The sequence below is a fragment of the Diceros bicornis genome, chromosome X, assembly GCF_020826845.1.
Source record: "Diceros bicornis minor isolate mBicDic1 chromosome X, mDicBic1.mat.cur, whole genome shotgun sequence".
Classification (NCBI taxonomy): Eukaryota; Metazoa; Chordata; class Mammalia; order Perissodactyla; family Rhinocerotidae; genus Diceros; species Diceros bicornis.
Window position 1 is genome coordinate 35777955 of NC_080781.1, and position 27311 is coordinate 35805265.

The 27311-nt window shown below is 38.4% G+C and overlaps 1 protein-coding gene across 6 annotated transcripts in view; it reads left to right on the top strand.

The window, feature by feature from the left end:
- Positions 1-27311, top strand: part of USP9X (ubiquitin specific peptidase 9 X-linked) — a 168523-nt gene that overhangs the window by 40577 nt on the left and 100635 nt on the right. For all 6 annotated transcript variants that reach the window (XM_058535664.1, XM_058535663.1, XM_058535662.1 and 3 more), the window contains exon 2: positions 24629-24885. In XM_058535664.1, coding sequence (XP_058391647.1) covers positions 24790-24885 — 96 coding nt within the window. In that variant the 5' untranslated portion in view covers positions 24629-24789. The remainder of the gene's footprint in view (positions 1-24628; positions 24886-27311) is intronic.

The window sequence follows — 27311 nt, forward strand, 5'->3', positions numbered from 1 at the left end:
CAGTCTGGCACAAAGCAGGTATTCAATAATGTCACCAAGACAAGTTCTTTTTCGTAGATTTTTTTTTCACCCTGCCTTTAATTATTTAACCAGATTTCACATGACTGCATATGTTTTAATCATCAGTGAACTTTTTGCATAGGCCAGATTTTCTTTGTTAAATATTAACACCTAATGCCAGAGATAGGAGAAATGAGGTTATTACACATGCCACTCAGAAGTGCCACTCTGTTACATTGACTGCGTTAGGCTATTTCATACTAGTTCTTATACTTTTTCCCTTCTCCATCCCTATGCATACTTACTTGGCCTACTACTCATCCTTATCATTTAAGATGCAACTCAAGTGTTCTTATGAGAAGCTTTTGTAGATATTCTCTACCCTCATGTAACTTATTTTCCCCCCTTTCCAAACTTTTTATTAAGGAAAAATCAAACATACAGGCAGGCCTAGTTTTATTGTGCTTCACTTTATTGCGCTTTGCAGATGTTGCATTTTTTTTTTTTTTTTTTACAAATTGAAGGTTTGTGGCAACCCTGCTTGGAGCAAGTGTATCGGTGCCATTTGTCCAGCAACATTTGCTCACTTCCTGTCTCTGTCACATTTTGGTAATTCTTGCAGTATTTCAAACTTTTTCATCATTATTATTATATTTGTTATGGTGATCTGTGATCAGTGATCTTTGATGTTACTATTGTAGTTGTTTTGGGGCACCACAAACCACACCCATAGAAGATGGTGAACTTAATAAGTGTTGTGTGTGTTCTGACTGCTTCATCAACCGGCTGTTCCCCTGTCTGTCTCCCTCTCCTCGGGCCTCCCTATTCCCTGAGAGACAACAGTTTTGGAATTAGGCCAGTTAATAACCCTACAATGGCCTCTAAGTCCTGGAGTGAAAGGAAGAGTCGCACGTCTCTCACTTTAAATCAAAAGCTAGAAATGATTAAGCTTAGTGAGGAAGGCATATCAAAAGCTGCGATAGGCCAAAACTAGACCTCTTGTGCCAGTTAGCCAAGTTGCAAATATAAAGGAAAAAGTTCTTGAAGGAAATTAAAAGTGCTACTCCAGTGAACACAAATGATAAGAAAAGTGCAACAGCCTTATTGCCAATATGGAGAAAGTTTTAGTGGTCTGGATAGAACATCAAACCAGCCACAACATTCCCTTAAGCCACAGCCCAATCCAGAGCAAGGCCCTAATTTTCTTCAATTCTGTGAAGGCTGAGAGAGGTGAGGAAGCTGCAGAAGAAAAGTTTGAAGCTAGCAAAGGTTGGTTCATGAACTTTAAGGAAAGAAGCTGTCTCCATAACATAAAAGTGCAAGGCGAAGCAACAAGTGCTGATGTAGAAGCTGCAGCAAGTTTCCAGAAGATCTAGCTAAGATAATGAAACTGCCTACACTAATCAACAGATTTTCGATGTAGATGAAACAGCCTTTTGTTGGAAGAACATGCCATCTAGGACTTGCATAGCTAGAGAGGAGAAGTCAATGCCTGGCTTCAAAGCTTCAGAGGACAAGCTGACTCGCTTGTTAGGGGCTAATGCAGCTGTTGACTTTAAATTGAAGCCAATGCTCGTTTACCATTCTGAAAACCCTAGGGCCCCCTTAAAAATAATGCTAAATCTACTCTGCCTGTGCTCTATAAATGGAACCACAAAGCCTGAATTGACAGCACATCTGTTTACAGCGTGATTTACTGAATATTTTAAGCCCAATGTTGAGACCTACTGCTCAGAAAAAAAGATTCCTTTCAAAATATGACTGCTCATTGACAATATACCTGCTCACCCAAGAGCTCTGATGGAGATGTACAATGAGATGAATATTGTTTTCATGCCTGCTAACACCACAACCTTTCTGCAGCCCATGAGTCAAGGAGTAATATCGAGTTTCAAGTCTTATTATTTAAGAAATACATTTTGTAAGGCTATAGCTTTCATAGATAGTGATTCCTCTGTTGAACTGGGCAAAGTAAATTGAAAACCTTCTGGAAAGGATTCTTGAGATGGAATCTACTGGTGAAGATGCTGTGAAGATTGTTGAAATGACACCAAGGATTTAGAATATTACATAAACTTAGTTGATAAAGCAGTGACAGGGTTTGAGAGGATTGACTCCAATTTTGAAAGAAATTCTGTGGATAAAATGCTATCAAACAGCATCACATGCTACAGAGAAATTGTTCATGAGAGGAAGAGTCAATCGATGAGGAGAACTTCATTGTCGTCTTATTTTAAGAAATTGCCACAGCCACCCCAGCCTTCAGCAACCACCACCCTGATCAGTCAGCAACCATCAACATCGAGGCAAGCTCCTCCACTAGCAAAGAGATTATGGCTCTCTGAAGGCTCAGATGATGGTTAGCATTTTTAACAATAATTTTTTAAATTAAGGTATGTACATTGTTTTTAGACAATGCTGTCGTACACTTAATAGACTATAGTGTAAACGTAACTTTTATATGCACTAGAAAACCAAAAAATTTGTGTGACTCATTTTATTACGATAATTGCTTTTTTGTTGCGATCTGGAAGCAAACCCGTGACATCTGCGAGGTATGCCTGTACACAGATGTAGGTAAACTCCCATCAACGAGCTTCAATTCATGGCTATTCTTTCTTATGTACTCTCTCAATTTTGAAGGAAATCCCAGACAGCATTTCATCATAAATATTTTAGTGTATCCCAGTCTAATTTAGATGTTTTTCCTTGGTGCTCACATTGCCCTTCTCTGTTGTAAATTACAGGTTTTTACTTTAGTTCTTCCATATTCTCTTATTCTGTTTTGTAAACCTCTCACAACAATAGGAAATACTTAGCACCTGTATGTGAGGAACTGTGAAATTGCTTCACATACGGAAGTTCTTTATATTCTTACAACAATCCTAAAAGGTAGATGCCACTATCCCCATTTTATATAGAAGGGGAAACCAAGGCAAGGATGTTGAGGAACTTGTCTAGCTTGGATAAGTAGCAGAAAAAGAATTCAACTGAGGCAGTTCATCTTCATTCTGTACTCGAAACCACTACACTATATAATGTCTGAGTGAATAAGCTCTGTTAGCATTTTTTCCTTGTTATTTGGCCTTCTTTTGCCTTGCTTTTGCCAACAGCACACAGGCATTATTTGCTCTTTCATAAAATACAGCTAGAAGAGATTTAGCATGCAGCTCTCCCATTTTAAAGATGAGGTTCCCTTGCATTTAGCTCTTCTGCTTTTCATTTCATTTGTGATCTGTCAGAATTGCCAACTTCTGGCTTCTTTGTTTAATAATAGTGTCTCAATATAATAAGGGGAGGAGTGCCATAATTGAATTAGAATGTCTTATTTTTATATTTTATATTTATAAATTTTACACTACATTTAAAAATCTTAATGTTGAGCTTTCATTTTTGCTTCAACATTGTATTCTTTAAAAATTTCATTTTCAGTAACTTGGTGTAGCTTTCACTTTTGATTTTTCTCTTGATTATTAGCCTTTATGGTGTACTGCTTGGTGTACTGCTATGGTGTACTGCTTGTTTTGAACCTTTAGGATTAATTGTAAAGACATACAAACTTTACAGGATACTTTTTCTCTTAGATCTCTCTTAATGGAATCTACATGTATAAAACTATATTACAGAAACTGTGCAAATGTCCATCAGCTAATGAATGCATAAATAAAATGGGTACCATACAATGGAATATTTTTTGCCAGTAAAAAGAAATGAAGTACTGATATATACTACAACTTGAATGAACCTTGAAAATAATTATGCTAAGTGAAAGAAGTCAGTCACAAAAGACTCCATATTATATGATACTATTTATGTGAAATGTCCAGAATAGGCAAATGTATAGAGACAAAAAGTAAATTGGCTTGGGGCTGGGGGTGAGGGAGGAGGGAATATGGAGTGACTGCTACTGATGAGTCTGGGGTTTCTTTTTGGGGTGATGAAAATGTTATAAAATTGATTGTGTGATAGCTGTACAACTGAATAAACTAAAAACAATGGAATTGTACACTTTATTTTTTATTTATTGTTTTTGTGAGGAGATCAGCCCTGTGCTAACATCTGCCAATCCTCCTCTTTTCTTGCTGAGGAAGACTGGCCCTGTGCTAACATCCATGCCCATCTTCCTCCACTTTATATGGGACGCTGCCACAGCATGGCTTGACAAGCAGTGCATCGGTGCGTGCCCGGGATCTGAACTAGCGAACCCCAGGCCTCCGCAGTGGAGCGCGTGCACTTAACCGCTTGCCCCACGGGCCGGTCCCTGAGTTGTACACTTTAAATGGGTGATTTATGTGGTATTTGAATTATATCAAGGCTGTTATTTAAAAAACTATTCTGTAACTTAAAATACAGTGAAGATAATCTCATTGACTAAAAGGAATTTCAAATTCTTTGGTTTCCTTTTCAAATTCTTTATTCTATAATTGTGACTTAATCTAGTTGTGAAAGATTCAGGCAAAAAGAGTACCCACTGGCGGCCAGCGCTATGGCATAGTGGTTAAGTCTGGCACACTCTGCTTCAGCAGCCTGGGTTCGCAGGTTTGGATCCCTGGTGTGGACCTACACCACTTGTCAAGCCATGCTGTGGCAGCCACCCACATACAAAATGGAGGAAGATTGGCATAGATGGTGGCTCAGGGCTAATCTTCCTCAAGCACAAAAAAAATAGTACCCACTGGATGCACATTGAAAATGGTAATTGTTGATAATCTATCTACCTTGCTTAAAATGTTGACTAAATGAAATGAGATCTTTGTTTTCAGTGTATTGGATCAGCATTTCATGACTGGATTAGTAACTTCTGAGTGTTAACTAATTTTGATAAAGATTGGTAAGAGCTATTAATAGATAACTTTGAGTTGTTTATCTTAACCTGTCATTTAACAAAGACTATACTGATAAGTGGACATACCTTCTGTGACATTTGATATGTGACTATGCCTAATATTTTAAGTCAACATTGCTCACCTGCTTATTAATAGGTTGATTTTTTTTAGGGACTGGAATTTATTGGGACCTTGCACCCTTTGTAAGGATTTAATAAATAAGGAAATATTTAGGTAAAAGTATATTTTTCTCTTGAAAAGCGATCTGGCTGTATGTACACTATAAATCTCAATATTTTGAAGGATTATAATGTAGAAAATGGTGAATATTAATTTTCTGTTGCAGTGGGCAGAACTATAACCAGTAGGTATCAGTGACAAGGGAAATAGGCTTGACTCAATAGAAGACAGACTTTCTTGCTGACAACAATGGGCTTCACATTGTTGTAACAGAAAACGTTCAAGGAGAGATTAGATGTAGAATTTTCTACATTTGGAGCAGTTAATTTCCAAATCGTCATAGTCTTTGAGCACCCCTCACCCATTCCCTGCAAGGTTCTAGTCTTTAAAGTATTTCTTTGGTACTCTTTTTGTGCTCAAGTTAAAACGAGTATTGTCTTTTTTAAACAAGTCTATTTTCATTTTTATGATATTCTTAAACATTAATATATGTATTTTGGACTGTCTGGATGATTGCCTCATGATCAAGAACTACCACACCATTTTGGTACTTGTGTTAGCTTTGTGTTTTTAATACATTGGTTCTCACTTGTACTATTTGAAATTTGTGGGCTAATGAGAACAATAGAAGCCGACTTAAACACATAAATGATGTCAGAGCACATCATGTGTACAGAGTGATACAGTAATTCAAGTAGGAGAACTGAGTCTCCCACATGGCATATGATGGTGGTAGGATAGCCATACAAAACTCAAAGGAACCCATGCCTTAGCAGTCAGTAATACGCTGCCATCTGTCACATTATATTAATATTAATAGTTTTGTTTGTATTTAGTTTGTAAATTTGTGTAGAAGAGCAATAATTCATAATTTCATTTTTGCATATATTTAAGCAGCATTAAAATAGAAAGTAATTTAAATTAGCTTTTAAAAATTCTGTTAGAGTAGAACCAGAACTGGCAGACTTGAGCCAGCTTAGTGTTGTTGATAGAAATCTGGTGCTTCGTGTGAGATGGCTGGAGCTGGGACTCCAATACCATATTTACTAGGTTATTTCCCTATTTATTAAGTGAAAAATATATTTCTACCTAAAAGCGTTGTTCATTCTTTTTCTCAGCATATAATTATTAAGTTGTGTAGCACTGCATAATTTTTATGTCTTGTTAACTGGTTTCTTTAGTCTCTCTATTGTCACATTTTCTTTAGAGTTAGCACAAATTCTGATAGGAATACTGTGCTATGAATTGTCTTACATGTGGTAAGATATCTTTGAAACTTTTTTAAAAAAAATTTTGAAATATGATAGGATTCTGTATTAATGCAGTAGACTAATAAAAGCAGCTATATTAGTAAAACTGTTGAGGCTGTTTATTTTAAAGATCAACCTGAGGGCCGGCCCCGTGGCTTGGTGGTTAAGTGCGCGCGCTCTGATGCTGGTGGCCCGGGTTCGGATCCCGGGCGCGCACCGAGGCACCACTTCTCCGTCCATCCTGAGGCCGAGTCCCACATACAGCAACTAGAAGGATGTGCAGCTATGACATACAACTATCTACTGGGGCTTTGGGGGGGGAAAAAAAATAAAATCTAAAAAAAAAAAAAAAGATCAACCTGAGCAATTGTGATATGTATATCAGGAGCATAGAATCCTGGTAATGTATAGTTGAGAGAATACTTTTTCCCCGGACTGATCTAAAGATCATATTTATAGGGAGTCTGTGGAAGTTCAAAAATAAGAATTGTCAAGAGTACATAATATAATTAGCATTTCAAGGGAGAAATAACCAGCAGTTGTTAGAACACTTAGTATTTATTGGGTGTCTTCTGTGTGCAAGGCACTTCACATACATTCTCCTGTTAAAGCGTCCCGATAATCGCAAGGTATTACCCACCTTGAGAGAAAAAAAAATGATTGGAGATTAAACATTATCTGTTATAGGCATATCTCTTTTATTACAGTTGCTGAAAAACCTCGTGTTCTGCAAAATCACACACCAAAAAGTAACAGGATTTACAGGGAAAAATAGAATTAAGAACAAACTGATCACTCAAAAGCTGTGTAACTTTGTAATTAGAGCACTAACAAAAACATTAAAAATTCTAATAAAATAAATAGCATAGTTAAAAAGGTCCTAAATTCCTGACAAACTGGAGTAAATATAGGACTTAAAAAAAAGGTAACCTAGTGGAACCCTTCCATATAGGGAAGGGTTGAGGTTACTGAATTAGGGACAAAAGGCTGTAGTAAAATACAGAAAGATCAGGGAGAACCACATTAAGTACTTGCAAGACAGAGTGTGTGCCTACACTGAGCCAAGAAGAATGTGGAGTGATAGCTACGTGGTCCAAACCTTTATATCCTGCCCTCATGCTGCATTCAGCTGCTGTTACTTGGAGCAAAACATTAATGTGTTGGGATGAAAATTGCTTATGAATTAATGTAACTTGCAGGTGTGTTTACTGGCCTTTGCTAATGAGCTAAATCCCATTACAAAACTACATGTTTTGTAGCAGAATAGACTTCATATTGACCAAGTCTTTTTCACTCCTAAACCCACACTCATGTTCCATCCTCAGTACTAAATTACAAATAGTTGTCTTTAAAGTGTCTCACCTCCCTCTGATGGAATGTTATTTGAGAGGAAAGGGAACTGATACTTAACTGGATTTTGCCTTTAAAGATAATCATTACCTCATTTAATCACAACCATAGCCTTGTTTCCTCAGGTGAGGAAACTGAGTCCCAGAGAGGTTTGGGAACTTTGCCTGAGATCACACAGTAAGTACCAGAGTAGAAATTTATGTTCATATATTTCTTGCTTTTGTATACCATAGTGCTTCTGGCAAAATAATTTTATGAGGCCTTTAAACAAGAGTGGTTGACTAACACACCTAATAGGATTGATGATGTTATTCTATTTCTTTCCTCTATGATCTCTCCTCCAAAGCACTGAAATAGATAAAAATAGTGATGTAGTTTAGCAAGAGGATGAGCAGAGCCGTTGGTACCAAGGTGTCTAGATTTGAAATCTAGATTTGCTAGCTTTGTCTCCTATATTAGCTATTTCGTCCTAGTCAGATTACCTCTGTGCACATCAGTTTCTACAATCTGGATAATGGTAATAATGAGTACTTAACTCTTAGGATTTTTATGAATACTAAATAAATTAAATAGATTAAAACAGTTTAAATGATACCTGGCACATGGTAAATACTCAATAAATGTTAACTGTTATTTGTCACCCTCATTGCTTCTCTCTCTTCCTTTTTGGTTCTTTCTTTTCTTATTCAATACTGTTCTCCTAATTTCTCCCTTCCCTCCGCATTTCTTCTTATCATTGATTTGAAATAGATTAAATATAGATTGTGCTTACTGAATATTGATGTTTTTAATAGTTCGTGAGTTTTCATTAATGTTTTGGGTATATGTGTTTGGATGCCTGTTGTTTGCAGGGCTGGACAGTTTTAAAAAGTAGTGGTTTGTGAGGACTTAATGTTTTATTTCTTAAGGTAGTACTGTGAAGCTGAGTACATAGCTTGTGCTATTTTAGTCTCATCTTTTTGTGTGCCTAAATTTCTTGCATTTTATATACACATTATGAAAAACAAGAAAAGAAGTGGTGTTATAATATATTTCAGTGACAAGATCTTGCCTTAGTTTTATTTTACCTTTAAGGAGAATTCAGAATTTTTATTATTTGTAGATGGCAGGATTTTATATCAGGAAAATCAACTGAGGAACTAGTAAGTGGTTTGAATAGAATTACTGTGCGAAAATAAATCTATTTAATTTCTACATATTTGTGAATTTCCCAAGTTTGTGCCGGTTGAATTCTAATTTTATTCCACTGTGTTCAACTTTGAACATACTTAACTTTCAATCTTTTAGGTTTATTGAGACTTGATTTACAGCCCAGCATGGGGTCTGTCCTGGAGAATGTTCCTGTGCAGAATGTATATTGTACTGTTGTCGGGTAGGGTGTTCTATAGATGTCTCTATGATCTAGTTGGTGTCTAGTGTTGTTAAAATCCTCGCTTTCCTTGTTGATCTTTTGCTTCGTTGTTCTATCCATTATTGAAAGTGGAGAGTTGAAATCTTCAACTTGTTGAATTGTCTATTGGCCTCTCTTTTTCTGTCATTTTTTGCTTCATGTATTTTGAGGCTCTTTTAGGTTGCATATATATATATATATTTATAGTTGTTACGTCGTCTTGATGAATGGACCCTTTTATTTTTATAAAATGTTCCTCTTTATCTTTAGTAATATTTTTTGTCATAAAGTCTTTTTTTCCTGATAAATCTGCAGCCACTTCAGCTTGCTTATGGTTGCTGTTTGGCATGATGCATGTTTTTCCATCCTTTAACTTCAACCAATTTGTATCCTTGAATTTAAAATCTGTCTCCCATTGACAGCATGTGGTTGGATCCTCCTTTTTAAATCCAGTCTATCTCTGCGTTTTGATTGGCTTTTATAAGCCATTCACATTTCATGTCATTATCAATATAGCTGGATTTATGTCTGCCATTTTACTGTTTTCTGTATTTCATGCCTTTTTTTGTTCTTCTCTTCCTCCTTTACTGATTTCTTTTGCCTTAAGTGAATATTTTCTAATGTGATATTTTAATTCCTTTTAAATTTTTCACTATATTTTTTGTTAATATTCTTTTAACAGATTTATTGAGATATTTACATACCATACAATTCATTCATTTAAATTATATAATTCAGTGGTTTTGGGGCTGTCATTTTTAAAAATTGTGTTAAAAAAATACATATCACAAAATTTGCTATTTTAGCCATTTTAAGTCTACAATTTAGTGGCATTGTTTACATTTACAGTGTTGTACAACCATTACCACTATCTATTTCCAAAACTTGTCCATCACCTCAAACAGAAATTCCATAACTATTAACCAATAATTCTCCATCCTCCCTTTCCCCCAGACCCTGGTAACCTCTACTTTCTGTCTTTATGAATTTGCCTGTTCTAGATAATCATATACGTGGAATCATACAGTATTTGTCCTTTTGTATATGGCTTATTTCAGTTAGCATATGTGTTTTCAAGGCTTATCCATGTTGTAGCATGTATCAGAACTATATTCCTTTTTATGACGGAAGAATTTTCAATTGTATGGATATACCACATTTTGTGCATTCATCTGTTGACGGATATTTGGCTTGTTTCCAAGTTTTGGCTAGTGTGAGTAATGCTGCTATAAACATTCATGTACAGGTTTTAGATGTGGACATATGTTTTTATTTCTCTTGGATATATACATGGGAGTGGAATGACTGGATCATATGTTAATTCTGTGTTTAACTTTTTGGGAAACTACCAAACTGTTTTTCAAAAGGCCTGCACCATTTTCTATTCCTGCTATCGGTACGTGAAGGTTGCAATTTCTACACATCCTCGCAGACACTTGTTGTCTGTCCCTCTTTTTTTTCATTGTAAAATATACATAATGTAAAATTTACCATTTTAACCATTTTTAAGTTTACAGGTCAGTGGCATTAAGTGCATTCACATTGTTGTGCAACCATCACCACCACCATCCATCTCCAGAATTTTTTCATTTTCCCCAACTGAAATTTTGTGCCCATTTAACACTTAACTCCCCATTACCCTTCTCACCCCAATCCCTGATAAACACCATCCTACTTTTTGTTTCTGAATTTGACTACTCTGTACCACATATAGGTAGAATCATACAATATTTGTCTTTTTGTTTTTTTTGTTGTTGAGGAAGATTTACCCTGAGCTATCATCTGTTGCCAATCTTCCTCTTTTTGTTTGAGGAAGATTGACCCTGAGCTAATATCTCTGCCAACCTTCCTCTATTTTGTATGTGGGTTGCTGCCACAGCATGTGGTGTAGGTCCGTGCCCAGGATCTGAACCCATGAACCTGGGCTGCCAAAGCAGAGTGTGCTGAACTTAACTACCACACCACAGGGCTGGCCCCCAATATTTGTCTTTTTGTGACTGGCTTATTTCTCTTAGCATAATGTCTTCAGGGTTCATCTGTGTTGTAGCATGTGTTGATTTCTTTTTTAAAGCTGAATAATATTCCATTGTTTGTATATACCACCTTTTGTTTATTCACTTGTCTGTTGATGGACAATTGGATTACTTCTACCTTTTGGCTATTGTGAATAATGCTGCTATGAACACGAGTGTAGAGATATCTGAGTCCTTGCTTTCAATTCTTTTGGGTATATACCCAGAAGTGGAATTGCTGGGTCATCTAGTCTATGTTGAATTTTTTTGGGGAACTACCATACCATTTTCCATGGTGGTTGTGCCATTTTATGCACCCACCAGCAATGCACAAGTGTTCCAATTTCTCTACATCTCGCCAACACTTTTTTTTTCCCTGTCTTTTTGATTATAACCATCCTAGTGGGTGTGAGGTATCTCACTGTGGCTTTTGATTTGCATTTCCCTGATGGCTAATGATGTTGAGCATCTTTTCATGTGCTTACTGGCCATTTGTATATCTTCTTTGCAGAAATGCCTATTAAGGTCCTTTGCCCATTTTTAAGTTGGGTTGTCTTTTTATTACAGTCATGTGCCACATAACCATGTTTTGGTCAATGACAGACTGCATATACGATGGTGGTCCCATCAGATTAGTACCATATAGCCTAGGTGTGTAGTAGGCTATACCATCTAGGTTTCTGTAAGTACACTCTATGATGCATAAAGACAAAATTGCCTAACTATGCATTTCTCAGAACATATCCCCGTTGTTAAGCGATGCATGACTGTACTGAATTGTATGAGTTTTTTGTATATTCTAGACACAAATCCCTTATTAGATTCATGATTTGTAATTTTTTTCTCTCATTCTGTGGGTTCTTTTCACTATCTTGATAGTGCCGTTTGAAGCACAAAAGTTTTTAATTTTGATGAAGTCCATTTTATCTGTTTTGTTGCTCCTGCTTTTGGTGTCATATCTGTGAGAATCCATTGCTAAGTCCTAGGTTATGAAGATTTACTCCTATGTTTTCTCCTAAGAATTTTATAGTTTTTGGTCTTATGTTTAAGTTTTTGATCCATCTTGAGTTAATTCATTTTGTTTTGGGAAATATGTTTCTATATGTAATAGGCCCAATCATGTATTATATTCCTATTGTTTTATACAATGCTTTTAAATCACTTAAGAGAAGAATGGAGAAGAAATGTATTTATACTGGGTTTTTTTTTTTGTGAGGGAGATCAGCCGTGAGCTAACATCCATGCCAATCCTCCTCTTTTTGCTGAGGAAGACCAGCCCTGAGCTAACATCTATTGCCAATCCTCCTCCTTTTTTTTTCTCCCCAAAGCCCCAGTAGATAGTTTTTTTTCTCCCCAAAGCCCCAGTAGATAGTTGTATGTTATAGTTGCACATGCTGCTAGTTGCTCTATGTGGGACGCCGCCTCAGCATGGCCTGACAAGCGGTGGGTCGGCGCGTGCCCATGATCCGAACCTGGGCCGTCAGTAGCGGAGTGCGCGCACTTAACCGCCCAGCCACGGGGCCAGCCCCCTGTACTGTCTTTGTAATTGTATTTACCAGTGCTCTTTCACTGGGGATTAAGTCTCCCAAGCCCCTTATGCTGTGCCATGCTAGAAGTCGATTTCTGACTTCATTTTTGAAAATTTTGAGTTTTGATTGACAGGTTTTTTTTTCTTTCAGTACTTTGAATATGTCATCTACAGCCTTCTGGTCTTCATGTTTTCTTTTTTTTTTTTTTTTTTAAAGATTTTATTTATTTATTTTTTCCCCCAAAGCCCCAGCAGATAGTTGTATGTCATAGCTGCACATCCTTCTAGTTGCTGTATGTGGGACGCGGCCTCAGCACGGCTGGAGAAGCGGTGCGTCGGTGCACGCCCGGGATCCGAACCCCGGCCGCCAGCAGCGGAGCGCATGCACTTAACCGCTAAGCCACCGGGCCGGCCCTTCATGTTTTCTGATGAGAAATCAGCTGCCAGCCTTATGGAGGAAGTTTTATACGTGATGATTTGCTTTTTCTTGCTTTCAAGGTTTTCTTTGTATTTGGCTTTTTTTAATTTCTTTATTTGGCTTTGCCATTTTGATTATGATGTTTCTCAGTCTGGCCTCTCTGCATTTATCCTACTTGAAGTTAAGTTTCTTGGATGTGTAGATTAATGTTTTCATTGAATTTGGGAGAGTTTGGGCCATAAATTTCTTCAAATATCTCTTCCTTTCTCTTTCTGGAACTCCATTATGCATATGTTGATATGCTTAATCATGTCCCACATTTCTCTGAAACTTGACTGACTCATTTTTCTTTTATCTCTCTGTTCTTCAGATTGCTTAATCTGTTGATCTATCTTCTAGTTCACTGATTCTTTGTTCTGACGGTTCGTATCTTCTGTTGAACCACTTCAGTGAATTTTTCATTTCAGTTATTGTACTTTTTGACTCCAGAATTTTCATTTGGTTTTTTCTTTTTGTTAATTTCTAATTCTTTGATCTCTGTTGATAGTCTCTGTGTAAACGTCGCTATCATATTTTCCTTTAGTTCTTTGAACATACTCATAATAGCTGTTTTGAAGTCTTTGCTAAGTCTGACATGTGGGCCCTCTCAAAACCAGTTTCTTTTGCCTGCTTTTTTCCCCTGTGTATGGGCCACACTTTCCTGTTTCCTTGCACATCTTGTAATTTTTTTGGTGAAAACTGGGCCTTTCGTACAACGTAGCAGCTTTGGATCCTGATTAGCCGTTGCTCCCCATCCCCAGGGGCTTGTTGTTATTTGCTTGCTTATTTGTCTAGTGACTGACTAGACTACTTTAATGAAGTCTGTTTTCCCTGCAGTGTGCAGCCTGTGATTTTGCTCTTCAGAGGGTGCACACAGTCACCCTGGGATGACAGCGAGGCTTTCTTTGTGTTTCCATGATATCTCTGTTAAGGTGTCTCCCTCTGTTTGTATCATACACTTGCAAATGTTAGTCTCCACTAATTGTTGGCTGGTTACTCTATTGCTTTAGGTGATGCCCTGGTATTTAATTGCCCCACAGACTGATCCAATTCAGTTTTCCTGCTTTCCAGAGGATAATTTTTGAGGTCAGTCTTTGGGTTTGTTCTAACCCCAGGGAGGCTCTTCTTAGCTGCCTCTTTCCCTGGTTCTTTCTGGTAAACTGCTACCTGGTTTAAAGTTGAGCTTGTTGCTCTCATGAGACAACTAGCCTCTTAATTGCTTATTGCCTGGGTCTCCATTGTTTTCCAGTGCACCCTCAGGCTTGAACTTCCCTGTACTGTGTTCTAAATAAAGTCAGTTCACTTGGAGAGAACTTCAGAGCTCTCTTGAGGCATGCCTCTCCTCCAGGGCAAAACCTTTACAACATTGTTTCAGAACTGGGGTGGAACAATGGCCCATTTCTGTTAGAGTGGTACCCCTGCCTCCCGAGCAGGGTGCTGGGTGGGAGTGGCAGCCTATGGTCTTCTCAGCTTGTCTCTCCTGATGTGGACCCTCAGTCCTATGAACGAAATGAAGTGGGGCGCTATTAGGACCACATTCTTGGTCTGGTGAACCTGGGGTCGAGGTTCTGTTCCACAAGTACCTGGATGGAAGAAAAGAGCCTGAGACTTATCAGCTGCTCTTCCCTGTAGTAGAACCTCTGCAACTCAAAGTTGGGGGTGATGAGAAATGCTAGCTGCCTTCTTTTCCTGGGGAGATAGCTTGACTGGGAGTTTGGGGGAGAGAGCCCTGTGTTTTTGGCTGCACCCACCTAGAATGAAGCTTCTATGCTGCTGAGCTGGCTCAGAATGCCACAGACTCTCTGTTCTTACTGAGGTATAGTAGATTTTCCTTGGTAAGTGTTTCTTTATTTCCTGTATACCCTTAGGACAATTTCTAGTGACTTCAGTTTTTTTTTTTTTTTTTTTTGAGGAAGATTGGCCCTGAGCTAACATCCCTGCCAATCTTCCTCTATTTTGTATGTGGGATGCCGCCACAGCATGGCTTGATGAGCAGTGTGTAGGTCCGTGCCCGGGATCCAAACCCGCGAACCCCAGGCTACCACAGTGGAGCATGTGAACTTAACCACTATGCCACTGGGCTGGCCCCCCAATTTTTTTTTTTTAATAATTTTCACCAGTTATGGTTGTTTCACTGGGGAGAGTGTCTAGAACTTCTGATGCCACCATTCCAGAAGTCATCTTTAATTTTAATTTTTATTTATTTATTTATTTGTGAGGAAGATTAGCCCTGAGCTAACATCTAATGCCAATCCTCCTCTTTTTTGCTGAGGAAGACCGGCTGTGGGCTAACATCTGTGCCCATCTTCCTCTACTTTATATTGGACGCTGCCACAGCATGGCCTGACAGGCGGTGCATCAGTGCGCACCCAGGATCCGAACCTGTGAACCCTGAGCCGCCGCAGCGGAGCGCCGTGCACTTAACCGCTGTGCCACTGGGCTGGCCCCATATTTTTATTTTTTAATTTTTTTGTGAGGAAGATTAGCCCCGAGCTAACTAACATCCGATGCCAATCCTCCTCTTTTTGCTGAGGAAGATTGGCCCTGGGCTAACATCCATGCCCATCTTCTTCCACTTTATATGGGACGCCACCACAGCATTGGTAAGCGATGGGTCGGTGTGCGCCCAGGATCCAAGCCTGCGAACCCCCGTGGCCACTGAAGCGGAGTGTGTGAAGTTAACCACTACGCCACCGGCCCAGACCCCATTTTTAGTTTCAAGTTACTCGTTGCCTGCAGCCGCTTAAAAATTCGTGTTTGAGAATGTCTTGGAAAGGATGCTGGAATTTATGAAAGCTTTTATATACATATAAAACCTTCCAGTACCCTAATTGTGTATATATGGCTTGACAGACACTTAGTATGGAGACATTTTGAATAAGAGTGTTTGGCCGATTACCTAGCATTTCTAAATAAATAAATTTCTGCTGCCACAAAAAATTTAGAATGCAGGATGCCTTTCTGTTGTGATGACTTCTAGGAAGTTATCCATAGGAAGTAGCAGTGGATGTACATAGTGATTTAGTGACAAAAGTTAAGGGTGTGTGTGTGTTTAATAGTGGTGTTAATAGAATGTGGACATTTAGCTCAAGTAACATATTTGAATTTAACAAAGATTAATTGGACATCTTCATTTGCTTTAGCCTGAGTTGTTGATAGGACATGAGACTGTCTAGAACTAGCATCACAGCTGGCAGGGAGACACACCTGTGCTTAATATAGCTGCCTCAACTGTTTTTGTGTATAATTTAGCATAATAATGTATGATAAGAATGATGCTAATGATAATGGCAGTGGACCTAGGAAAGAAAGGCCTTCACTCTTGACTCAAGGCTACATTTTAAAATTGCTTAGGGATATTTAGGTTTATAGCTGTTGGACTGAGCTATTGAAAATAATTTGCTGCATTTCAAACTCCTTAACATGAAATCTCATCTCCCCTTCGAACAATAGTTTTTATAACATGATTTTTGTTTATTCCGTATTTTCTAGGAACACAGCTATTGCATTTTATTTTATTTTTATTTTTTTGTGAGGAAGACCGGCCCTGAACTAACATCCATGCCCATCTTTCTCTACTGTATATGGGATGCCGCCACAGCATGGCTTGACAAGCAGTGCGTCGGTGCGCGCTCGGGATCCGAACTGGCGAACCCCGGGCCGCTGCAGCTGAGTGCTCGCACTTAACTGCTTGCGCCACCGGGGCCGGCCCCAGCAGCTGTTGCATTTTAGAAGAAAATTCTGTGGTCTGGAGCCATTAACAATGATGTAGAAGAATACTTAACATGGGGAAATTATAAATTAAGTGAAAAATCCAGTTTTTTAAAACGTGATTCTGCATCAAAAATATCTTGATCGAGTTTATCTTTGGAAATGTGGATGTGGTGAGATTAATAGTAGTTTTTCCCAGCATTATTAATGTATGGCATGGTGGTTAAAACTGAAGAACCCTGGAGCTTGTACTACCTGGGTTAGAATCCTGGCTCTACCACTTTGACTACCTATTCCCTCTGCCCCAGTTTCTTTACTCCTGAAATGGGGCTAATAATAGACTTGTTCTGAGGATTGAATAAATTTATACATATAACCTGAGTAGAATAGTGCCTGACACAAAGTAAACCCAAGTGTTAGCTATTATCATCACTATTAATAAGAAAAATTTTATTTACAATTTGGGGGTATGTCAGCCTGGCTGTGATAATAAATTTGGGGAACGAGAGACGACATTGAAAAAATAAGTTGGGGCTGATTGTGAATGACCTTGAATAATAGTAGTTATGTAAAAGGTGGAGAGGAGGAAGCCACTAAAGGTTTCAGAGATTGAAAGTATCAGGAGATTAATTTAGCATTAACATACCAAACAGATTGGTAGTGTGGAGACCAGCCAGGTTGCTGTTAAAATTGGAGTGTCACCTAGAGTGGTATGAATGGGAGTAGGAAAGATAATGTTGGACACATGATAAAAGAGGAATTGATGGAGATGGGAAGGGAGAGGCCTTGACTTTGTTGTGGTTTTTACTACCCCTCTCCCCCATTGTTGTTTTGAGCACCTACCTATTGTGTGCCAACGAATCTTTGGGATTCAGTGATAAAGTCCGTACAGCTTCTGCCCTTAGGGAGTTTTATTTTTTGGTAGGGAGAGAGATCATCACACAGATGCTATGAAAGAAAAGTGCAGTGGCTCTGAGAGCCTCAGATAGGAGTACTTGATGAATTCTAAGTCAGGAGAGTTGCGAGTTGGTGAATCAGGATGGGCAAAACTAAGCAGGTTGCTTGTGCAAAGGCCCCAGAGTCAGCATGAAGGGAGTACATTTTGAAGGAACCACAAGAAGGCAAATTGAATTGGAGTTAGAACAAGCTTTGAGTGGGGTAGTTGCAAGATGAGGCTGGAGTTGGGTGTTTGAGGGCTTTGTAGACCTTGAGAGAAGTATTTTGGTCTTCATCCTGGTGTTCGAAGATTTTTAAACAGGGCTATGACATGATATGGTTTGCATTTTAATGAGGCTCATGGAGGTCATTCCTAATGCCAAAAAAGATAAAACATAATTGTAAGGAGGGGCACAGGCCTGACAGTAACCATGCTTTTAAGAGAAAGATCAATCTCTTGTCCTTGTCCCTCTTGATTCTCCCCCTTCAGAGAGAACATCAGTATCTTGGGAGCTGTAGAGAACCTTCATGGTATAATGGAAGAGTCAATGGCTTTGGAGTTTTAACAGATGTTACTAACTGCCATCTTGGACAAGCTCAAGTTACTTAATCTCTTAGCTTCTGTTTGTGTCTATTAAATTGACTGATAGCCATATGGGATAGGTATCCTGATGATTAAATGAGGTTATACAAATAAAGCACCTACTATTGTGCCTGATACGTAAGTGCTCATAACTTTTCTAGAGTAATGAGCAAATGTACAAATGTGGAGTAATGTACAAATCAAGATGGAACTGGAAAGGAGCCTGTGATACTGTGATTTATAAGGAGAAATATATATTTGGTCTTTATCCCAGTTCCTGGCACACAGCTTCTAAAACCATTGGAATTTCCTAAGTGGTGAGAACCATAAGGTGTCTTTTGTTATGTTAATGAGGTGGCTTGGAAAGCCCCTAGGTCACCCAGGGATGGGGGCTAGTTGCCAGAGGAACCTAGAGAGTTGGAACTTTCTGTCCTGTCCCTGCCCCTGCCCCCCCCCCACCCCGTTGGTCAGAGGGAGAGGGCTAGATACTGAGTCCAACCCTCAACGGCCAATGATTTAATCAGTCATGCCTGTGTAATGAAGCTGGCATAAAAACCCAAAAGGATGGGGTTCAGGGAGCTTCTGGGTTGGTGAACTCATGGAGATTTGGGGAGAGTGGTGTGCCCAGAGAGGACGTGGAAGCTCCTTGCCCTTTCTCCACGTCTTGCCCTGTCCATCTCTTCCATCTGGCTGTTCCTGAGTTACATCTTTTTATAATAAATGGGTAATCTAGTAAGTAAAATGTTTCTCTGAGTTCTGTGAACCACTCTAGCAAATTAATCAAACCCAAGGGAGGGGGTTGTTGAAACCTCCAATCCAGAGCCTGTCAGTCAAACGCACAGATGACAACCTGGACTTGTGACTGGCCTCTGAAGTGGTGGAGGGGGGCAGTCTTGTAAGACTGAGCCCTTAACCTGTAGGATCTGATGCTATCTCCAGGTAGACGGTGTCAGAATTGAGTTGAATTGTAGGACACCCAGCTGATGTCAAGAATTGCTTGGTGTGGAGAAAAAAACCCCACATGTTGTAATTGGGTGCAGAATCGTAAAGAAACTTTGAATGGAATGGAACCAACGAGTCCACAAGAGAAAAAAATTCCTTAGCATAAATACTGAAACCTGTTTGGCCTTACCCACTAGAGTGGTTATGGATCATAGTGTCTGAATATAACTGATTGTGAGGTATGTCACAAGTAGGTAGTTAAGTAATTAAATATAGCAACAATGTTTGCAAGTGAGATTACCTAAAAATTCGAGTCAGTATTATTCCTCGATAATTACTCACATTTCAATATGTTTTCTTAGAAGGGATTTGAAAAAAACCCTAAAAGTCCAGCTATTACATAGATAACTAACAGCACATAACTATTATTTTGTTATTTTGTGTTCTGTTTCATACAGTTTTTGGGTTTTGGCAGTTTTCATGTGTCTGTGGAAGTGTGTCAAGCCTGCAGTACCCTGTGTCATTCTCATGTGGTAGAAAAACTGCCACGTAGGATAGGATACTTTTTCTTCCAGACAATAATGCATAAAAAGTTTTCCTTTAAGCATATCGAATCTTTCATAGCAATAGAAATTCAATTTAAAATTCAAAAAGGTCTGAGTACTATTGGCTTAAAAATAAGTATTTTCATGTTCTAAAATGGTGGTTATTGTGAGATAAAGCTTAGTACTTAAAAGATGCTTCATGGATTATAATAAAGATGGAACAATTTATTATTTATACATTTTACATTAACATTTTAAATCAGCATAATTTGTTTTGCCTTCTTTCCTCTATATGCTAGTGTGTTAATTGTAAAATAATAGTTCGTGTGAGACAGTGGTAATTAAAGTTTTAATTTTTAGTGATCAGCAAAAGTAGTGAGGTCTAGTGCCTGGTGAAGGCTAAAAGTACAGCTTGTGTTTCACAGGTACATCTTGCTGGTGAGTTAAGTATTTTAAGAAGGGAAAATCAAGAATTATGGGTGTCAATTAAACATAGAAAGGAAGACAAATAATTGAATAATTTTCCCCTTTGATTTTGGTACATAAAACCGGAATAGGTAAAATTCACAAGTTAAGGTAATTTCCATGGATGAGTTTAAGGATGATCTATCAAGTTGTTTTCTAAGAAACTTAACTCATTTGGGTGTCCAGTAAAGGAAATAATTTGGTGGAGTGTTGGACTTGCTGCTTGTTTATTGTCTCTTTCCTCAGTCTGTAATGTTCATTCCACAAGAGCAGAGAGAGTTGCCTGCTGTGCACTGCCATATTCTCTTGTGCTTAAAACAATATGTGGCCTGTTGTAGATGCTTATTAGCACATATTTCTTGAATGACTAAACTTTGAGTTTTTATTTAACCATAGTTTATTTTTTGGATGAAGAGAGAAAAATTTAGAAAGAGAAGGAACTCTTTAAGTATAGTAGGATCATACATATGGAATTGTAGAGAGTTTCAGTGTGCTGTATAAGAGAGAGATTCTGGAATATAGGGAAAGTTGGAGCAGAGATGGAATAATGACTGGGTAGAGAAGGACTATTTTTTGTCCTGAGAGTTTCTCTGATATTAAGGCCCTCCCACTTGAAAGCTGCTGTAGAAATTCAGTTCTGCAAAGTTTAAAATAAATATAAATGGTTGCATCTTATGCAATACTAGGTTATTTAAAAGAACATGATGCCAACCTTTATTCAGGTAAAGGTGATGCTTTTCCCATCTCGGAAGATGTTGAGATGCTGAGTTTGACTATGAAAAGATGCTGTGTGTTATAAAGGCAATCTCATATTGCCATTTTGGTTACATTTTGCATTGCAGGAAATCCAAGATGCATTCCGGTAAAATCTGAATGAAGGGGAGGGAGGACAGTGGCCCTTACGGTACTTTTGTTTTTCTAAAATAAAACTAAGTTTTATGTAAAGCTTAAAACTTTACTTCATATAGTAAATTCTCACATTGTGATTGTTTGAGCATTCCTATAGGAAGGGATTGTTATTGTGTTAAATTCTAAATGATATGAATAATTATTGAGTTGCTCAGTTCTGTGTAGGATACTGCTGCTTTGACTCGGTAGAAAGCTTGTTCTAGCCCTGCTATATATGCCTGAATATCCTTGACTTGGAAAACAAGCTCGGTTAGAGCCTTGAGACTGCTTCTTGAAATCAAGTAAAGCAGTGTGTGTTTCCTCCACTTGGACTGAATGGGATTTAAGAAAGGTAGCAGTGTTATTCTTGGATAACTTAGTTGTAGTGTACGTTTGATAATTTTTTTCCATTCAAACCTTTCTAAATTATATCTGAAAACATTATTTTCAAATTCTTAAACCTCAAATATTCAAGAACCCTGCACAGTATGTTATAGAAAGGGAAAAGAATATTACATTTTCTGAGAATTACTGTGTGTTTGGTATTTGTGAAACATCTTTATTAAAATAATTCTCATGGGATTTTTGTGGGTAGACCTAGAAAAATAGTGAATGGTTGTTACTGGCCTTTAGGATAGGCAGCTTGTGGGGCCGGCCCAGTGGCGTAGCCGGTTAAGTTCGAGCGCTCCACTTCAGCGGCCTGGGCTTCGTGGGTTCGGATCCTGGGCGCGGACCGTCGCACCACTTGTCAAGCTGTGCTGTGGCGGCGTCCCATGTAAAGTAGAGGAGGATGGGCACGGATGTTAGCCCAGGGACAGTCTTCCTCAGCAAATAGAGCAGGATTGGTAATAGATGTTAGCTCAGGGCTAATCTTCCTTATACACACACAAAAAGGCAGCTTGTAAGTGGCAGAGGTGGGATTTTGAACAAGAGTTATGTTTGAATCCAGAAATTATTTTTAATTGCTCCATACCTGTTTCTTGCTCATAATCTCTCAAGGTAACGTACTGAGGAAAAGGTATCCAATTCTTATGTGGTGGTGGGGAGGTGGCTGTTAAAAATAGCAGAATAGATCAGAGTATGCTATGCTGAGACCTTACGTACCTGCCCAGCAGTACTGGAAATCTAGAAGTGTGGAGAACTTGACAGAGGTAGAAGAAAATGAGAAACCAAGAGAAAGAAAGGTGAGACTATATAAGATAGGGATGGCAAGCAGCTTGAGGCTTTGCTGATGGAATATTGTGCAAGAAGCAGATGATTTAGTTCTGTGGTCTGAGAGAAAGGTATTTTTGTTTGGGGGAGAAGTTACACACTGCCACCTTTTCCGTTTACCTTAAAGTTATTTCATTTAAAGGGATAGTCCCTTAGTTATCCACAGAATACTTTTGTCTAGAATAATTTAGCCCCTGAATTTTGCCAGATATTTTTTATTTGTCTGTAGATGGAGGGTTATTGGGATATGTATAGACGGAAGGATGTTGAGCATAAACAAAACAACACAAGAATCTAATTTTATTTTAACTCAAATGATCTGCAAAGCAAGAGAGCAGTCAGTGCTATCTATAAATTTTATCCTGGGGAAAATATATGTAACAAAATATGCTATTTTAATCATTTTTAAGTGTACAGGTCACTGGCATTAAGTACATTTACATTGTTGTGTAACCATCACCACCATCTATCTCCATAACCTTTTCATCTTCCCAAACTGAAACTCTATACCCCTTAGACGATAATTCCCCGTTCCCCTCTTTCCCCAATCCCTGATAACCACCTTTCTACTTTCTGTCTCTCTGAGTGTAGGTACCTCATGTAAGTGTGGAATCATAGGATATTTGTCCCTTTGTGACTGGCTTATTTCACTTAGCGTAATGTCCTCAAGGTTCATCCATATTGTAGCATGTGTCGTAATTGCTTTCCTTTTCATGCTGAATAATATTCAATTGTATGTATATACCACATTTTGTTTATCCATTCATTTGTCCTTGGGTTGCTTCCTGGAAAGACTTTAAAGAGAGATAGTATTGGTTTAATGGACAAGGTAATAGAATTACTTCTAGACTTTCTGTCTGTGCTTTGGTTAAGTCACTTCTTAGAGCCTTGGTTTTCTAATTTATAGAAAAATACCACAAATTCTGTGTAAACTGTAAAGATTTACCTAAAAAATACCGCTTTAATTTGAGTGTGCCTCAGGGTTCGTCCTCTCTACCCAACTTGCCCCACATTTGGGAATATGTTATGATACTTCTTCCCACCTCCCAAGATTGTGACCCCCTCACTCTCAGAAGGAGGCGGTACGAGGTAAAGGCTGTGTTTATTTGGGGAGGGGAAAATAAACCTCCCAGGAGATGCTAATGAATCCATCTTCTCCCACCCTTTTGTGAATAGCTGTAACCAGTCAGCTAAGGTTCTTCTTCTTTTTTTTTTTTGTGAGGAAGATCCGCCCTGAGCTAACATCTGCCAATCCTCCTCTTTTTGCTGAGGAAGTCTGGCCCTGGGCTAACATCCATGCCCGTCTTTCTACACTTTATCTGGGACGCCGCCACAGCATGGCTTGACAAGCGATGTGTCGGTGCGCGCCCAGGATCCGAACCGGTGAACCCTGGGCCGCCGCAGCAGAGCGCACGCACTTAACCTCTACGCCACCTGGCTGGCCCCCAGCTAAGGTTCTTAATCTTGTGGCACATTAGAACCAAACACCGGGGGAGATTTTTTTGAAAATTACTGATGCCTAGGTTTCACTCCCAAATACTGTAATTTATTCAGTCTGGAGAAGGGTTTGGACATCAGTGTTTTTAAAAGCACCTCAGATGATTTTACCATGCAGGGAAGGATGAGACCCATTGAGAGTTGAGAGTTTGGTCACTTTCCCCATACACCTTTGTTAGTCAGGTAGCAAAGAATCCACTGTTAAACAGTTATGGTCTGAGCCCTGTCATGGCACTGGGAGTGTCAGGGCCTTGCCAAATGTGGGATGTCAGGGTCACTTGACAAACTCGGTCGTATTGGAGTAGTAGTATATAGTTTGAACCCTCTCCAAAGAAAAATTACCCCAAAGTTTTGAAGTTTCTGTTAAAACCACTTGTAAGGTTGTTTAAAAATCGTTTATAATGCCCCAGTATCAGTGATAAATGTTAGTTGTGCAATCCTTCCTGAAATGTTTTTAAAAATCAGATTTTATTGCCTGGTTTATGTCTTGAGTATATACATTTTTACGGTCCGTTGAAGGCATTAGCAAATTGAAGACAGTTTTTGCCATTGCGTAATTGAATTAAAATGACAACTAAGTACGTACCTTGATAATGTCATTGGAATCCCAGGAGAAAAGAGAAATATTATGTCATAAGGCTATACTGTTACGTTTTCTTGATATAACAGCTGATGTACCATTATCAGTTTATTTAGTTGACTATAGCATCAATGAAACTTAGCTTTTCACTTTGCTCTCTCATTTATATAGCCACCTTCTCCTGACTAGATTCACTGGTAATATTTTATTTGAACAGTTCCTTAATTCATGTTTTTTATATCTAAAACATATGTACTTTTTTCCTTCTATTTGTAGGTTATGCAATGGTCTCTGCAAGATGGTTTATTCTTGAATTGGAGCTTTTTAAGACTGACAAATGCTGGTACTTCATCTTCTATAAGTGGACTACTATAATTTCTTTTCTCAAGACAACTACATAAGCAGACAAAATTGCAAAGATCTGCCCTGTGTCGAGTATGACAGCCACGACTCGTGGCTCTCCAGTAGGAGGGAATGACAGCCAGGGCCAGGCTCCTGACGGACAGTCTCAGCCACCCCTCCAACAGAATCAGGTAGGATGTTTAAGATGCTAGTTAAAGCTACATTGGTATGCCTACTATGGGATACTCAATAATGGAGCATGTTCTGAATAATTGATGAAGTAACCATAAAAGTGTTATTTTAAGAAAAGTAAACAGAGGTCTTATACAGTAACGAGAGCTCAAGTGCTGTAGATGGTGGTGCTTGATTATGTAGCCCTTCTTTTGGTATCTTATACTGTCATTCGTCATTAAAATTAAGTATTTAAGCCCTGTGTCAATTGCAAAGCAAAGCATTAAATCATTCAGTGTAGTCTATGGTGAAGAGCGTGGACTCAAAGTCATATTGCTTATGTTCAAATTTCAGCTTTGCACCGCACTAGCTTTATGACTCTGGGTTAATTATATAACCTCTAAGCCTCAGCTTTTCATCTATAAAATGGGGATAACAATAGTGTTATAGGATTTCATAGGATTGTTAAGAGGATCAAGTGAAATAATGTTTGCAAAGAGCTTAAAATAGATTTTGACATCAAGATTTTGTGCTGGCCTCAAAACTCATAGGGTAATATTCTTTCTTTTTCTGTTCTCTGGATGAATTTTTGTAAGATTTCTGTTATTCATTAATCATTGGAAGATTTTACTGGTGAAACCATCTCGCCTGGAGTTTTATTTGTGGAAAGGTTTTAATTGCAGATCCAACTTTTCTTTTAATAGGGGAATTTTCTGATTTTGTGTGTGTGTCTTTTGATAAGTTGTGTTTTTTGAGGAATTTGTCCATTTCATCTAAATTATCAAATTTATTGGAGTAAAGTTGTTTATAATACCCTTTTTATTTTTAATGTCTTAAGATCTGTTGGTAACATCTCCTTTTTCATTTCTGATACTGCTAATTTGTGTTCACTCTCCTAGAAATTTATCAATTCATTACCTCTTCCCCCAAACCAACTTTTGGCTTTAATTCTCTCCCCCTCCTCACTTATATGCTTTTACCCTTATCTCTTTGTTCCTTTTACTTCTTTGGATTTGGATTGCTGCTCTTTTTCTCATTTCTTGAAATGAAAGTCAGGTAGTTGATTTTCAGCCTTCTTTTCTAATGTATACACTTTTATATTGGGGACATTAAACCGAGTAAGACAAACATACTAAAACTTGTGCTGTGCAGCTCAGGTAGCTCTTAGAGGTGAATTTATAGCTGAGGTGCGTGCACGTGAATCACAAACATGCTGCTTACAGCTGGTATGTGTTTATGTAGAATTCTTTAGGGATATAAGTTTTTAGGCAAAAGTATTGTTATTGTAGGGTGCTTAGATTTGTCATTTGGGGATAAATTCTTACTGTCCAGCCATTATAGATTAGATACTCTGTTACAAGTATGCTAGAAAAGAGCTGCGGGTGGGCTCTCCCTTTGCTCCCTTCCCTCTCCCCATTTCTTCCTCTCCCTCAGCCATTTTAGAGAAGTGAGCCAGTCAGGTTTAAAATTTTTTTTTCCCGAATAAATGTGTCAACTTTATTTCTTTTCCTCTCCAGTTCCCACTTTTAAGATATAAAGTACTTAAGTATATTGTCACAGGTCTTGGACAGAGTTGTTAAGTCTTTCCTGTGTCATAAATTTGTTAGCCAGTATTCAGGTTTCTTTAAACATAGTCAGAGGTTTTTGTTGGATGCCAAAGATTTCTATTTTTAAACCAGGAGCTAGTAGTTAGAGTTCCAGTATCTTTTGCTCTCTCTTTTCCGTTTTATACTTGCATTGTATGTGGACTCCTGATATCTTTTGCCATGTTTGGGGCTTGTATGACTTGAGACAAAAATCAAACCTCTATTCTAAACTTACTTTTAAAAGTGTACTTAGTAATTCTTAGAGCTCTTGAGTTTGTGATATTCAACTTAATATTATGCATCTACATTCTGTTCTAATAGCTCTTTATATTTTTGAAGATGACTGGTAATTAAAACAACAAAGGAACAAAACAAATTACTTTCTTAACTATCTGTAGAATCCCTCACTCTGTCACTTTCTTATTCTCTATTTTTTTTGTGTGTGAGGAACATCAACCCTGAGCTAACATCTGATGCCAATCCTTCTTTTCTTTTCTTTTTTTTTTTTGCTGAGGAAGACTGGCCCTGAGCTAACATCCATGCCCATCTTCCTCTACTTTATATGGGACACCGCCCCAGCATGGCTCCACAAGCAGTGTGTCAGTGCGCACCCGGGATCTGAACTGGCGAACCCCGGGCCGCTGCAGCGGAGCACGCGCACTTAACTGCTTGCACCACTGGGCCGGCCCCTTTTATTCTCTATTTTTTTAATGTTAGGATTTTAGTTATTTCACAAGATTTCGTACTGTTGGACCACGAAAAAGCAACCATAGCATTAATCACTGCCAACTTAAGGCTCACTTTTGGAATATGCTTTTTACATATCGGCATAAAGGGAATTTCTAAGATCAATCAGATTT